General features: G+C 39.4%; 1 protein-coding gene across 3 annotated transcripts in view; it reads right to left on the bottom strand.

The window, feature by feature from the left end:
* Nucleotides 1–14,532, bottom strand: part of IARS1 (isoleucyl-tRNA synthetase 1) — an 83,501-nt gene that overhangs the window by 48,884 nt on the left and 20,085 nt on the right. For all 3 annotated transcript variants that reach the window (XM_071216587.1, XM_058301477.2, XM_071216588.1), the window contains exons 7-10: nucleotides 12,348–12,495; nucleotides 5,155–5,242; nucleotides 4,390–4,450; nucleotides 1,346–1,441 (exon numbers count right to left, since the gene is read on the bottom strand). In XM_071216587.1, coding sequence (XP_071072688.1) covers nucleotides 1,346–1,441; nucleotides 4,390–4,450; nucleotides 5,155–5,242; nucleotides 12,348–12,495 — 393 coding nt within the window. The remainder of the gene's footprint in view (nucleotides 1–1,345; nucleotides 1,442–4,389; nucleotides 4,451–5,154; nucleotides 5,243–12,347; nucleotides 12,496–14,532) is intronic.

The raw sequence follows: 14,532 nt of genomic DNA, 5'->3' as shown, positions 1-14,532 counted from the left end.
AACACCAACCCCTCCCCAAAAAAAGGTATTGGGAAAAGGTAGGAGGATAAGAGCAATAAAATGAGATTCCCAAAATGTTGGTAAATAATGCAGCTGGATGATATGAACATCTCTCTCCAGAGATCAAGTGTGAAAGCACAATGATAAATGGAGGCAGACTAGCTTAACTGCCTTTTGGAATGAAAAATTTTTAAAGCTCTCTCACTGACAAACTAATCAAACCCAGGAAGAGTTAGCAAGTTCCCAGTGGGCATTACACTAGCAGTAATGCCATACACAGAATTCTTACAGGGTAAAGGCACTGTAATAAACACTTTGTATATATGATTCCATTTAATTAACACAATTACCCAGACATATATTCTGTTATATATTATCAGTTACAGAAAAGGAAACTGAAGTACAGATAGGCTCAGTAATTTGGCCAGAGACTACCAGTTAGGTGGCAGAGCCACAACTTAAATTGAGGTCTGGTTCACTTCAAAGTATATGCCCTTAACCCCAATGCCATTTTGTTTCTATTCATACACAAATTAATAGAGGTGATGGAATAGTTTCTGCATTTTGATCTTCATGGTGGCTGCACAACTCTATGCATCTGTTAAAACCCACTGAACAGGGAAATGGATGTGGCTCAAGCAATTGGCTCCCATCTACCACATAGGAGGCCCAGGGTTCAATACGCAGGGCTTCTTGGTGAAGGCAAGCTGGCCCATGCGGGGTGCTGGCCCGCACATGAGTGCTGGCCCACACAGGAGTGCTGGCTCACACGGAGAGCTGATGCAGCAAGATGATGCAACAAAAAGAGACACAAAGGAGAGATAGTGAGAGGCGCAGCAGACCAGGGAGCTGAGGTGGCACAAGAGTGATCACCTCTCTCCCACTCTGAAAGGTCCCAGGATTGGTTCCCAGAGCACCTAATGAGAATACAAGCAAACACAGAGAGCAGACAATGGAGGAAGGGGACAGAAATAAATCTTAAAAAACAAAAACAAAAACAAAAAAACCCACTGAACTAACTGTAGACCAAAAAGATTTTGTATGAAAATTATGAATGAATGAATGAAATCACAACAGACACCTTAGCCTTTTAGAAACACTAAGTGCCCAGGAGTTGCCCTGGGTTTAGCCCACCATTTTCTGAAGGCAGCTCAGGATGAAAAGGAATTCCAGCAAGACACACCCAAGTTTTATAAGCCATCTTTGGAGACAGTAGCTAGAAAAGCAGCACACCCACTAGTGCAAAGCAGACCAAGAAGCATGGCTACAGGAGGCTCCGCATCCCATGAGAATGGCCTCCAACGTAACATCTCATAAATGGGCTTACAAGGTTTATGCTACTTACAGCACCAAAGTACGGAGCCTGGTGTACAACCCCCGTGCCTTCTTCCTCCTTCACATAGTTGTCCACAAGCACAGTGAAAGCACCATGCTCTTTACACTGCAAAAGGAAGGTTAGCAGGCTTAAAGGATGAAACACTACTATAACAGAGTATTAATTTTCTAACAGGTTTTGGTAAGAGCTTGGAAAAACCTTTAAAGTGTACAATTATTTTCAGAAACTAAAAAGAATGGAAATTCAGGTTAGGAAGAAATATGTTAATTTAATACATCTTTTCCTAGAAAATCTGAATGATTCTTTACCACTTATGAATGAAACAATTATCTGAAGACCTGCAAATAAAATTTCCTAACTTCTTTAGCCACATAACTGGGCTTTTTTCTTAGTTATTCCCACCCCATTCCAGCATGTGGTTTAGCACACAGCTTAAAAAAATGTATGCCCTAAATTATTCACTCCTGGTATATTCTCAGTCACTGCGGATGCTTGGCATCTCCATTTTCTTTCAGCCAAGATCAAGGTATTCAGTTACAAAAGACAATCCCTAAAAGAAACAGGCTGGGAGAGTCAAGAACTACAGGTTCCATTAAAGGTGCTCTACCCACTGGAAAAGTGAGGGGAAATGTCTTCAACTTGATATTCTTCGCAACAATGACGCCAGCAACAATATCAGGTTACTATATAGAAAGCTACATACCTATTTGTCTACCTTCATGCCTTAATTATTCTTTCCAAATACCCTCTGTTTCAATCAAATTCACTCTCTGCTTTCCTACCTCTGCCTTTATAGAAAGTACTTTCTCAAGTGATTTCCACATTTAATTCCTATAATCTGTGGAAAAGGTATTAGTATTCCTGCTTTTAAAACATCCTGGTTTGGTTTGCTTTTCACAGATAAGCAAACTCAGAACAAAGGTTAAATGGTTTGCCCAAATCACACCACTAACAATGAAGACAGGACCTGAAACAAGTTCTTCTGGTTTCAAATTCAAAGTTATTTTTAACTACATCATAGCTCTCTGCTTCCTTAGAATATAAAATTAAACCTGAAAAGTAACCATGAATTTTTAGTGCTATAACCCAAATCACCATGAAGTACTTTAGAAGGTATGGTATAAGTGCTTAAAAGATGTATCTTCCAACAAAAAAAAACAAAACAGGTGTGTTGTCAACATTACAATATGGAGAGAGATTATGTGGATCCTTAATATGACTCATAGGCACACACAGGGTCTCTAAAGGTATCGCCCTGATTCTGATTCTAGAAAGAAAGCCCATTTTGCATTTTCAGGTCTCCCAAGGTCCAGCTCCTGATGGTCTCCACACCAAGGCTGCCCTGCCGAAGGCCAGACCCCCAGTTATCCACAAAGAACTACATGCTGCCTCCCTCCCCAACAGCATCTAAGTGTCACAGTTTTCACTTAATTAGTATTTCAGAATACAGATATTTAAAGTATACATCAGATGAGTTTGGGAGAAGTCAAAGAATTTGTAGTACCTGTCTAAAACTCACTGATAGCCCGAGATATTTCAGGAAGCTAATTTAATGGATAGGTGTTGTTCAACCTAATTTATATATGCTCAGTGCATATTCCAGAAAGATCTCTGACAACTCAAAATTCACAATTCAGGCACTTGTAACCCAGCATCCAGGGTGAATAAGTGTCCATGTGCTATTTTTTCTGAGAGGATAGCTAAGTTTTCCTCAGGTTCTCAAAAAGGGTTTGTTATTCAGAAAGGTTAAGAGTCACTGATGTAGTGAAAATGTTTTAGACAATCCATACAAATAGAACATAAACCAAAATATGTTAAGATATACAAGAGATGAGTACAGTAATGACATTTTTCAGAGGAAGAAAGCAAAGAGGCACTTATGAAAATTCTTCTTTCAGATGGCATGTGAGATCAGGATTGAAGGGTGGGTTGAACTCCACCAGATATAACATTACAGAAAAGCAAGGGGCTTTATAAAAACAGAAGGAAATTTGAAGCAAAGGAAAGATTTAAAGCAACAATAGGAGATGTGGTTAGGAAAGAGGCGTGCTGTGAGCCAAGGAGGGGAACAGCATACGGTGGCAGTAGGGTTGGGGGTGCCATGTCTGTCATGCACTGGCAGGGAGGGGATTGCAAGGAAATCCACCCAGTGGCAAAATGGAAGGAGGAAGAAGGCTGTTAGGAGACTACCATAATATTCCAGAGAAGAAAAAGGGGGAAATATTTAAGGTGCCTGAAAAGGAAAAGACAGAGGTAAGAGATGTTGTGGAAAGAATCCCAAAGGCAGTGGGCACCAGCATTAACCAAATGCTATGCCTGCATCAGGCCAGCACATCAGAAAAGTAAGCAAATGTTTATACTGGGCTTTGGTTTAAGGTTTTGCTTCCTAATGATATAAGAACTATCCAGCTGAATTTAATTTCCATATAAGGTGTAAAGCCAGGTCTGAGAGTGTTTCTTGCTCATTATCTTACTCCAAGATCTATAAAATAAGGACCAATGATAATCCCTGTGACTGTGTGACTCTGTTCCCCACTCCCATGAAGGGGACCTTTGCAAAAAAAACAGCTGTGGATTCTCTCTCAGAAAATAAAAACTATATTAAGCAGTTTTTCAACTCAAGAAAAACTAAGGTGCTAAATGTAGTGTATGAATTTTGTTGTAGCACCTAGACTTTAGAGATCCTTTAAATGAATACAGTATTTTTCTATATAATGTTTTATTCTGAACATTATTTTTAATTTGTAGAAAACTGACTAAATGCCCCGGGTGATATACAAACTATAAATAATAAAAATATACACATAAATCAAATGTATTTTGATTCCTGATGTAATCTGAGAAAATTACTTTTAAAATCTCTATATAATCTTAGTTATTAAAATAAGAAAGCAATATAAATCAGAATATAAATCTGTTAATACTTAAACAGGCTTCTGGATTCAGGCACTCTTGTATGGACAATATAACCAATAAGAAAATGAAAATACCACTCCATTTACCACAAAAATTTATTGTGAAAAGCCACTGAGGATAGCAGTCACTAAACTTACCCTCACAAAATAGTCAAACAGTGGCCGGTATTTCTTGCCTTTGAGATAGACACCAGGAAATCTAGAGAAAGAGTAAGGCAAACTCACAGATTAAAATCATCAAAGAAACAAGGCTGGAACCACATCAGGTTGCCTACTCCCCTGCAACACGCCCCCCTCCTCAGTCTGCTTGCTACTTAGTCATTAATGCTAAAATGTTACGTGAATACATTCACTATTAGAACTGAAATGTAAAAACTGAACTTGAATAATATTGCTTTAATATAGCTTCTAACTTTGTGTAACTGAACACAAACACGGGAGGCGGACTGGGCCAGTGGTTAGGGCGTCCATCTACCACATGGGAGGTTCGTGGTTCAAACCCCGGGCCTCCTTGACCCGTGTGGAGCTGGCCCATGCATGGTGCTGATGCATGCAGGGAGTGCCGTGCCACGCAGGGGTCCCTGAGTGGGGGAGCCTCACGGGGGGAGAGTGTGCCCCGTGGGGCGAGCTGCCCAGCGCGAAAGAAAGTGCAGCCTGCCTAGGAGTAGTGCCACCCACACAGAGAGCTGACACAAGATGATGCAGCAAAAAGAAACACAGATTTCCGTGCCACTGACAACAACAGAAGCAGACGGAGAGGAAGGTGCAGCGAATGGACACAGAGAACAGACAACCAGGGTGGGGGGGAAGGGGAGAGAAATAAATGAATAAATAAATCTTTAAAAAAAAAAAATGAACACAAACACATGCACACAGATATAAATCAATAATCTCGGTATTTACCTTTCAAGGATCTCATAGTCACTCTCCAATTTATAGAGGGCTGATAATCTGGCTTCCATTAAAACAAATACTTTTCCTCTGACACCATCTATGAAAGCAAGGGAAAAAGAGGACTTCAATGATACTCAGACTTTCACTTACTCTAAAGACATGTCTCAAGCATACTCTTACCTGCATGAGCTCCTGAAATACCTGCATTAAGTGTGCATAGCACTCATAGAGGAGTCCTATAAAGAATACTAGAGCAGACTACATGAAAAAGAGAAGACCAAATGCAGCCATGCAGCTAAATAGTGTTATTAATTGCACCTATATCCATTTTAAGTAAATTAATACTCATTTTTCCCTTTCAAAGGTAATATATGTTAATATTTAAGAAACCAAGTAGCTCATTTAGTAAAGTTTCCTGGAATCTCATGCCCCCTCAGACACTGTCATTTCGATGTCTGTTTATCTAGGTATTTTTCTTTGAACATACTATCAGACATATTTAAATGTGTAAGATCTTTCTTCTTTAAGAATTATGTGGGAAGCAGACTTGGCCCAATGGATAGGGCGTCCATCTACCACATGGGAGGTCCGTGGTTCAAACCCCAGGCCTCCTTGACCCGTGTGGGGCTGGCCCATGCGCAGTGCTGATGCGCGCAAGGAGTGCCCTGCCACGCAGGGGTGTCCCCCGAGTAGGGGAGCCTCACGCGCAAGGAGTGCGCCCCGTAAGGAAAGCCGCCCAGCGCGAAAGAAAGTGCAGCCTCCCAAGAATGGTGCCGCACACAAGCTGACACAAGATGATGCAACAAAAAGAAACACAGATTCCTGGTGCCACTGATAAGGATAGAAGCAGTCACAGAAGAACACACAGCAAATGGACAAAGAGAGCAGACAACTGGGGATGGGGGGAAGAGGAGAGAAATAAATAAATAATTTAAAAAAAAAAAGATACCCCCCCCCAAAATTATGTGAGAATACTATATACCCTTTTGCATCTTGTTTCCACCTAAAATACAATGAACATCTTTCCATAATATTAGCACATAAGAGTTTTCTCATACTTTTAAATTAGCTCTATAATACTCAATTTTATGGAGGTACCTTCAGTTAATTTTAACAAATCAACTTAATTATTTTCAAATTTGCACTATGTACAGTGGAGTAACAACTTTGCATGTATCTTTGTACCCTAACAGAGGTGTTTCTAGAGGATAATATCCTAGGAATAGAAAACGTGGAGCAAATGAATAAGCATTTACATTTAGCAGATACTGACAAACTGCCTTACAAAAATCTAGGCCAATTTAAACACCCATAAATAAAATATGATATACCAAAGAATTTACTAGAACCTATATCATATATTCGGTTCACTGTAAGAAAAATAAGAATCTATGAATTGGGAGGCCCAAGATGGTGGAGTAGGTAATGGCAGGCTGCACTTTACCAGAAGCTGTGGGGAGACAGGCAGGCTTGATGGGTATAGGAGAAGGCATGGGGCTGATGAGAGAGGGTGGCTTGGGGAGGTGGTGGTGCGGCACCAGAGGACAGGGAAGCTGCAGCGCAATCCAGCCAGTGACAGGGTGTCCAGTCAGATACCAGGAGAGTGGGGGGCTGCAGGGGGAACAGGGAAGTATAGGAGTAACCAGATGAGCACTGAAGGAGTGCCCAGCTGTGGGGCTGGTAAGGGGAGACCTAGCCAGAGCTAAAGGCTTGACAGGAAACCCAACCCCCCCATTTTTCTTTCTTTCTTTGTCTGTCCCTCCTTATCAGGTACCTGAGGAGAGGCAGGTTACAGGGCAATTTATTGGTAGGCACGGGTGGCTGAATAGGATGTGCCAAGCCAGAAGCCAGTGGCCCAAGAGGGAGGCCCTCTTTTTTTTTTTCTTCAACATCCTGTTTTACTTTTTCCCTTCTTTTTCTCTTCTCTTCCCTTTCTTCATTTCTTTTTTCCCTTCCTGGTTTTTTCTTTTCCCTTTCTCTTACTTTTCCTTTTTCTTTTGTTTTATATTTTTTCCTCTTCTTTTTCAGTTGAGTATGGGCAATTCTAAAGATTTAGAGTAAGTGCAACCAAGTCTTAAAGATCCTTAACACAAAAATGAAACTCTAGGAAAGAAAGAGAAACTGAGAAACAAAAAGATACACAGCTGCCTATACGTCAGCAAAAAATTACAAGACAGACTAAGAAAGACATATATGGCCCAATCAAATAAATATACTAAAAAGCAGGAGGAGATGCAGAAAGTGGAACAACTAATCAGAGATTTCTAAACAAATGTCCTAAATCAATTCAATGGGATGAGGGAAGAGATAAAGGATAATCAAGACAATGCGTGAATATGTGAAAGAAACTGTACGCATACATTAAAAAAAAATAAATCTTACAACAGCAGATTAGAAAAGGCAGAAGAAACGATTACAGAAAGGGAAGATAGGACATCCAAAACTGCACAGTTGGTAGAACAGACTGACAAAATAACTGGAAAAAATTCAGCAGGGATTCAAATGACAGCACAAAATGCACATAAATATGCACTGTGGGTGGCCCACAGGGAGAAGAGAAGTGAAAAGGGGAAGAAGATGGGAAGTGGGTTTGGCTCAACTGATAGAGCATCTGCCTACCACATGGGAGATCCACGGTTCAAACCCAGGGCCTCCTGACCCGTGTGGTGAGCTGGCCCATGTGCAGTGCTGATGCACGTAAGAAGTACTGTGCCATGCAGGGGTGTACCCTGCGTAGGGGAGCCCCATGCGCAAGGAGTGCGACCTGCAAGGAGAGCCGCCCTGCGTGAAAAAAGCACAGCCTGCCCAGAAACGGCACCACACACATGGAGAGCTGACGCAGCAAAATGATGTGACAAAAAAGAGACAGAGATTCCCGGTATTGCTGACAAGAACACAAGCGGACACAGAAGGAACACACAGTGAATGAACACAGAGAACAGATAATGGGGGCGGGGGCTGTAGAGAGAAATAAAAGAAAAGAAAAGAGAAAAGGAAAGAAAAGGGGAAGGAGGGTTTGAGGAAATGATGGCTGAAAATTTTCCAACCCATATAAGGAACATGGATGTACATGTCCACAAAGTGCAGCACACTCCAAACAAAATAAATCCTAGCAGATATACTCTGAAACATGTACTAATCAAATTGTCAAACATCAGCAATAAACACAGAATCCTAAAAGAATGGATAAAAAAACATGACCCATCTATATATTATCTATAAGAGACTCACCTTAGACTGAAGGATACAAACAGATTGCAAGTAAAGATTGGGAAATGATTTTCTATGCAAATAGTAACTAAGAAATCTGGGGTAGCTATATAAATACAGGAAAGTAGACTTTAAATGCAAAACTTGTAAGAGAAAAAGAAGGAAACTATGTATTAATAAAAGGGACAATCTATCCAGAAGAAACAACAATCACAAATATTTATGCAACTAATCAGGGCACCCCAAAATACATGACACAAACCCTGGCAAAACTAACAGGAGAAATAGACACCTCTACAATAATAGTGGTGGACTTCAATACACAACTCTCAGCAATAGACAGAACATCCTGACAGAATCTCAACAAGGAAAAAGAGATTTCAAATAATACATTAGAGTAATTAGGCCTAATGGATATATACAGAACACTGCACCCCAAAACAGCAGGACATATATTGATGAAGAGCACTCATGGATCATTATCTGATTAGATCACATGTTGGTCACAGAACAAGTATCAACAAACTTATATAATTACAATTTACATCTGTAATTATATAAGCACTATCTCTGACCACAATGGAATAAAACTGGAAACAGATAATGGGCAAAGAACTGGCAATCTCACAAATATATGGAAGTTAAGCAACATACTCTTAAAGAATCAGTGGGTCAAGCAGGAAATTGCAAGAGAAATCAGTAGGTATCTCAGAGTGAATGAAATGAGAACACAATATATCAAAAACATGAGATACAGCAAAGGCTGTACTGAGAGGGAAATTTATAGCCCTAAATGCTTACATTAAAAAAGAAGAGCTGTGGAAAGGAAGGGCGACTTTTGAACTTGGCCTGTGTGCTGGATGCTGTGTCACCCCATGACATCCTCACTAAGAGGCAGGGATGAATCCAGATGCAGAAACAGCCAGAAAGGAGAGTGTGGAGGAGATGGGCTGCCACTGGGCATGGCCACGGGGGGGGGAGCGGAAGGCCGAAGGCTCCATCTCCACACTCAGGTCCCCTCACCAGCGACAATCACCCCTTCCTGGTTCCCAGGCTCTCAGGTCCTGTGCACATCCCAGTTGCACAATGACCCCGTGTGAGGCCTCTGCTCAATGGAAAGGCGACCTGAGTTGGAGAGTGTATCGCTGGGAGAGGTAAAGGGACACCGGGCATGTCCATCCTGTGGTGCTTCAGCTCTGGTGGGCAAGGGTGGAGAAGACCATCCAAATGACCAGAGCTACCCAGTACTGTGCATGCCCCTCCCCACCCCTAAAATCCTCTGCCTTTGACTTGCTTCCCTGGGTGGTCCTTTCTCCTGGGACAAAGTGCCCTAAACCATGGAAAAATACTGCTGTCTACCAGGTGGCACAGTTTTTTTTTAAGGTTACTTTTCTTTGATAATGGCTTTATTGAGATACCATTCATATACCACACAAGTTGTCCACTTAAAGTGTATAATTCAGTGACTTTTAGTATACTCACAGAGTTGTGCAACCATCCCCACAATCAACTTTAGAACATTTTCCTCACCCCAAAAAGAAACCTCATACCCATGTGCTATCATCCTCTAAACCCCATGCTCTCCCAGTCCCTGGCAACCACTTATCTACTTTCTGTCTCCATGCATTTTCCTGTTCTGGCCATTTCATGTAAATAGAATCATGGAACATGTGAAAAAAAAAAAGAAGACCCAAAATCAATGAACTAACTGTACATCTGGAGGAACCAGAAAATGAACAGCAAACTAATCACAAAGTAGGCAGAAGAAATTGAGAATAAAAAAGCAAAATTTAAATTAAAATGCTGATTTTTTGAGAGAATTAATAAAATTGGTAAACCCTTAGCTAGACTAACAAACAAACAAAAAAGAGAAGATGCAAATAAATAAAATCAGAAAGGAGAGAGGGGAAAAAAGAAAATAAAAGAAAAAAATTAAAAAGAAAAAAAAACAAAAGGAGAAAGGGGATATCACCAATGGCCCCACAGAAATTAAGACTATCCGAAGAGGATACTATGGAAAACAGTATGCCAGTAAGTTGGACAACTTAGAAGAAACTGATGAATTTCTAGAAACACATGAGTAACCTTGTCAAAGGAACTAGAACACTTCAAGAGACCAATCAAGGTAATGAGATTAAACCAGTCATTAAAAACTTTCTAACCAAGAAAAGCCAAGGAACAGATAGCTTCACGGGTGAATTCTATCAATCATTTAGAATAGAACAGCATTCCTGCTCAAACTCTTCCAAAAAATTGAAGAGGAGAGAACATTACCTAGCTTATTCTATGATGCCAACATCACCCTAATCATTAAAGCCACATAAAGAGTATAATCATGGATCAAAGTACATTTACTGTTACGGTAACTATTAGCTAGTGTAAAAGGAAGAACTTGTAATACTGATGTAAAAACAGTGGTTGCCAGGGGTTTAGAAGGGAGGGGGAAGGATGAAGAGGTGGAACACAGGGCATATTTAAGGCAGTGAAATTGTTCTACATGATACTGTTAATGTCAGATACATGACATAACACATTTGTCAAAGCCTATAAAACTGTACAGCACACAGTGTAAACCATAATGGAAAGTGTAGATTTTGGTTAGAGCAATGCTTCATCAACTGTAACAAATGTACTGCACTAATGTAAGATATTAATTATAGGGGAAATTGCGTGTGTGTATGCATGCAGGTGTGTGGTTTATATGAGAATTCCCTATACTTACAGTGTAATCTTTCTTTACTTCTAAAACTTCTCTAGAAAATAAAGTTTATTATTATTTTATAAAACTTCTTTACACATTCATGTACATGTGTTTCCTCATATGAAAACAGAAAAAGAGAAGAAGCCACTTCTATTTTTTTTTTTTTTAAGTTATCAGGGATTGAACCTGGGACCTCGTATATGGGAAGCATATGCTCCAACACTGACCTACACTGGCTCCCCTATTATTGTTATTACTTTCAAAAAGAATATAAATCACTGAGAATGGCTTTGCAATTAATTGAAAAATTGCTACTATTAAGGCTGCAATTCACCCAGTTCTGACCTCACAAAATTTTGTTATAAGCAGATGTTACATTTTCTGAGTAAAACTCACAGTACATGACTCAACAAATACACACTTATCTTAACGCAAGCAGAAGGAAAGGGTATTTGAAATCTCAGCCAGATGGCTCCTAAGGCTGTCAGGCTCACTAAAGAATGACCATTGTTACCACGGGCTTGCAGGAGGAGAACCTTGAAGATGTGATTGCCACCTGCCCTGGAGAAGCAATTGAGAAACCAGGGCCAGGCCCCTGCATGGAAAACAGTTCTGTCCCAGCAGGTCTCATCAGAAATGAACTCATGGTCCTATATATTTCCAGGACAGAACTAAATACTGAAGAATTCCCTCTCATTCTTTTTTCTGACCCCTAATACTCTCCTGTTCTTGTCTTAATATCCTTCTTTTGCCAGTACAAACCATTTTGACTCAAGTTAAATTCCTTGCAATATAGTTCCCCCTGACTATGAGATTTTCTCTTCTTTTCCTGCCTCCCCCCAGCTCCACCCCATAAACTACTGAAACTTTAAGGTACTAATATTCATGTAAAATGCTAATCATCTTTTTTTTCATATAAACCTCTATGGAAAGGGTCTAGCTGAGACTGTGGGCCTAGCTGAGACTCTACCAGGGAAAATGTGAAAGTGACAAAACCTCATGTTCCGTCTTACCATGTCACCACTGAATCAAAGCAGATAATGAGCTGGAAATTATAATAAATCTTTACTTCCCAAGTTTGACATCTCTGTACTATTTTGTTTGTGCAACTTTTTAAATCAGAAATGAAAAAACCAACAAACTGGTTTTGGAGGTTCTTTTTCTGATTAAGTCAATCACTTCTCAAAGATCTCTATTTTTACTCCAAAAAGAAATGTAAGCTCTTACTTTACCAAAACATGTTAAAATTATCTCTTATATGTCAGTTATAAGTTACTAGGCTCATGCTTACCTTTAATCTTCACATACTGCATATCTGGGTTAACACAGACGGCAAGGTTACTAGGTAGAGTCCAAGGAGTGGTTGTCCAAGCAACTAAAGATATATTTTCATCTTCCTCCAAAGGAAAAGTTACAAATACTGAAGGATCTTGAACATCCTGAAAACAATTGAGATAGAGAATTATTTTACAAAATCTAAGACATCTAAGAAAAAAGAACTGATCCTAAAGAAAAATATCAATTCTCAGAATAAACTTGGCTTTTAAAAAACTACTTGTCATACTTATAAAAAGAAATACAAACAAGAAAATCCAAATAAAATTTTTTAAACAATTACCTTAGTAGTCACAAATACAGTATCTGCAGATATCTGGGGCCTTTATTTTTTTTTTTTTTTAGGAGGTACCAGGGATTGAACCCAAGGCCTTGTACATGGGAAGCAGGTGCTCACTGAGCTGCATCTCCTCCCTAATGACAGCTGGTGTTTTTGTTTTTAGGAAGTACTATGGACTGAACCCGGAACTTCATACATGGGAAACACAGGTGCTCGACCACTTCAACTATATTAGCTCCTCATCTGGTGGCTTTTTAAAGTATCCAGAGGGAATGTACACATAATGGAGTTCCACTATTACAATTTTCTTTTATAATTTGTCTATGAAGAGTTAGGACAACAAAATAACTGTTTTAGAAAACAGTCATACTCCCCCACCCCAATATCAAAATGAAATCATACTGAAAACCATATATTTGAATTTGTAATATACTTCTGTTAATTCAGTTCACTAAGTAAAAGATTGGCCTCAACTCTACAGCAATTTTTCAATGCAAATATAAAGGACTTTAAAATAAACAGCTACAAAGCAGAAAAGATCACTTTTTAACATAACCACCGATACTCTAAATAAAGTGCAAATTTCAACTTACTTAGCTATAAAACAGCAAAGCAATCTGAAATGGGTGACATTTTACAAATTTATTGGCCTATATTCCTCAACTATGTCAATAACATTAAACAAAGAAAGACCAAGGAACTGTCTGATATTGAAGAATGCAATGTTATGTCTGTATGGTAAAAGTTTAACAAGTAAGAAATTTGGCTGATGGGCATAAGGGAATTCTTTTCAACTTTTCCCAAAGTCTGAAATTATGTCAAAATTCAAAATTCAAAAACAAAGCAAAACCTTAGTTACAACCAATACACAATAATCAGAATGGCTAAAATGAAATAGAAATCGCTAAGTACTGACTAGGATGCAGGGTGGTCAGAACTCTCCAGGGGGGAGTATAAAGCTGTACAATTACTTTGGAAAACTATTAGAGCATTTATCAGCAAACTGCAGCCCATGAGCTAGGAATGACTATGACAAGAGTTGAATAACTGAGTAAGATATCTACTACCTGGCCTTTACAGTAAAGGTTTGCTGACCCCTGAACTTAAACCTAAGTACACCCTCTGACTTATCAGTTCTATTCCTGGGTATATAACCAATAGAAATGGGTACATATGCACCAAAAGACAATTTTAGAATGCTTACATTAGCACTATTCATGCAAGCCCCAAACTGGAAATTTACAAAAGCCCATCAACAGTAGAATGGATAAATTAAATCCTACATAGCAATTAAAATATTGGCTTACAACTTCGTACCATGTAGATGACACAAACATGTTGAATGAGAGAACTCAGACCTAAGAAAGTAGTACTGTATGATGATGCATCTGTATACAGCAAAAAATCAGCAAACTAATCAATGATATTACAAATGAGGACAGTGAGGGTGGGAGGGAGTGGGGTTGAACCTGAAAAGATCATAAATAGAGTTTCTGGTAGGTGTCTTTATTTGGGTGTTGAAAATCATGTTTAGTGAAATAAGTCAAATGCAACAGGAGAAATACTGTATGATCTCTCTCTTTTAGGAGGTATAGGGGATTGAACCCAGGACCTTTAACATGGGAAGCAGGAGCTCAACCACTTGAGCTACCTCTGCTCCCCTGTATGATTTCTCTTTCATGAAATACTTAGAATAAGCAAATTCATAGACAGAAAGCAGAATAGTGGTTAGCAGGGGTAGGGGATAGAAGGAAAAGAAGCTGTTACTAAATGAGTATGAGTTTTGGTTTGGGATGAAATTAGTGTGGAAATGGATATTAGTGAAAGTTACACAGTATTGTCAATGTACTTAGTTTCAAAG

Source organism: Dasypus novemcinctus, chromosome 8 (assembly GCF_030445035.2).
Source record: "Dasypus novemcinctus isolate mDasNov1 chromosome 8, mDasNov1.1.hap2, whole genome shotgun sequence".
Taxonomy (NCBI): Eukaryota; Metazoa; Chordata; class Mammalia; order Cingulata; family Dasypodidae; genus Dasypus; species Dasypus novemcinctus.
Note: the sequence above shows the minus strand (reverse complement) of the source record. Positions and strands in the feature narration are given on the sequence as shown.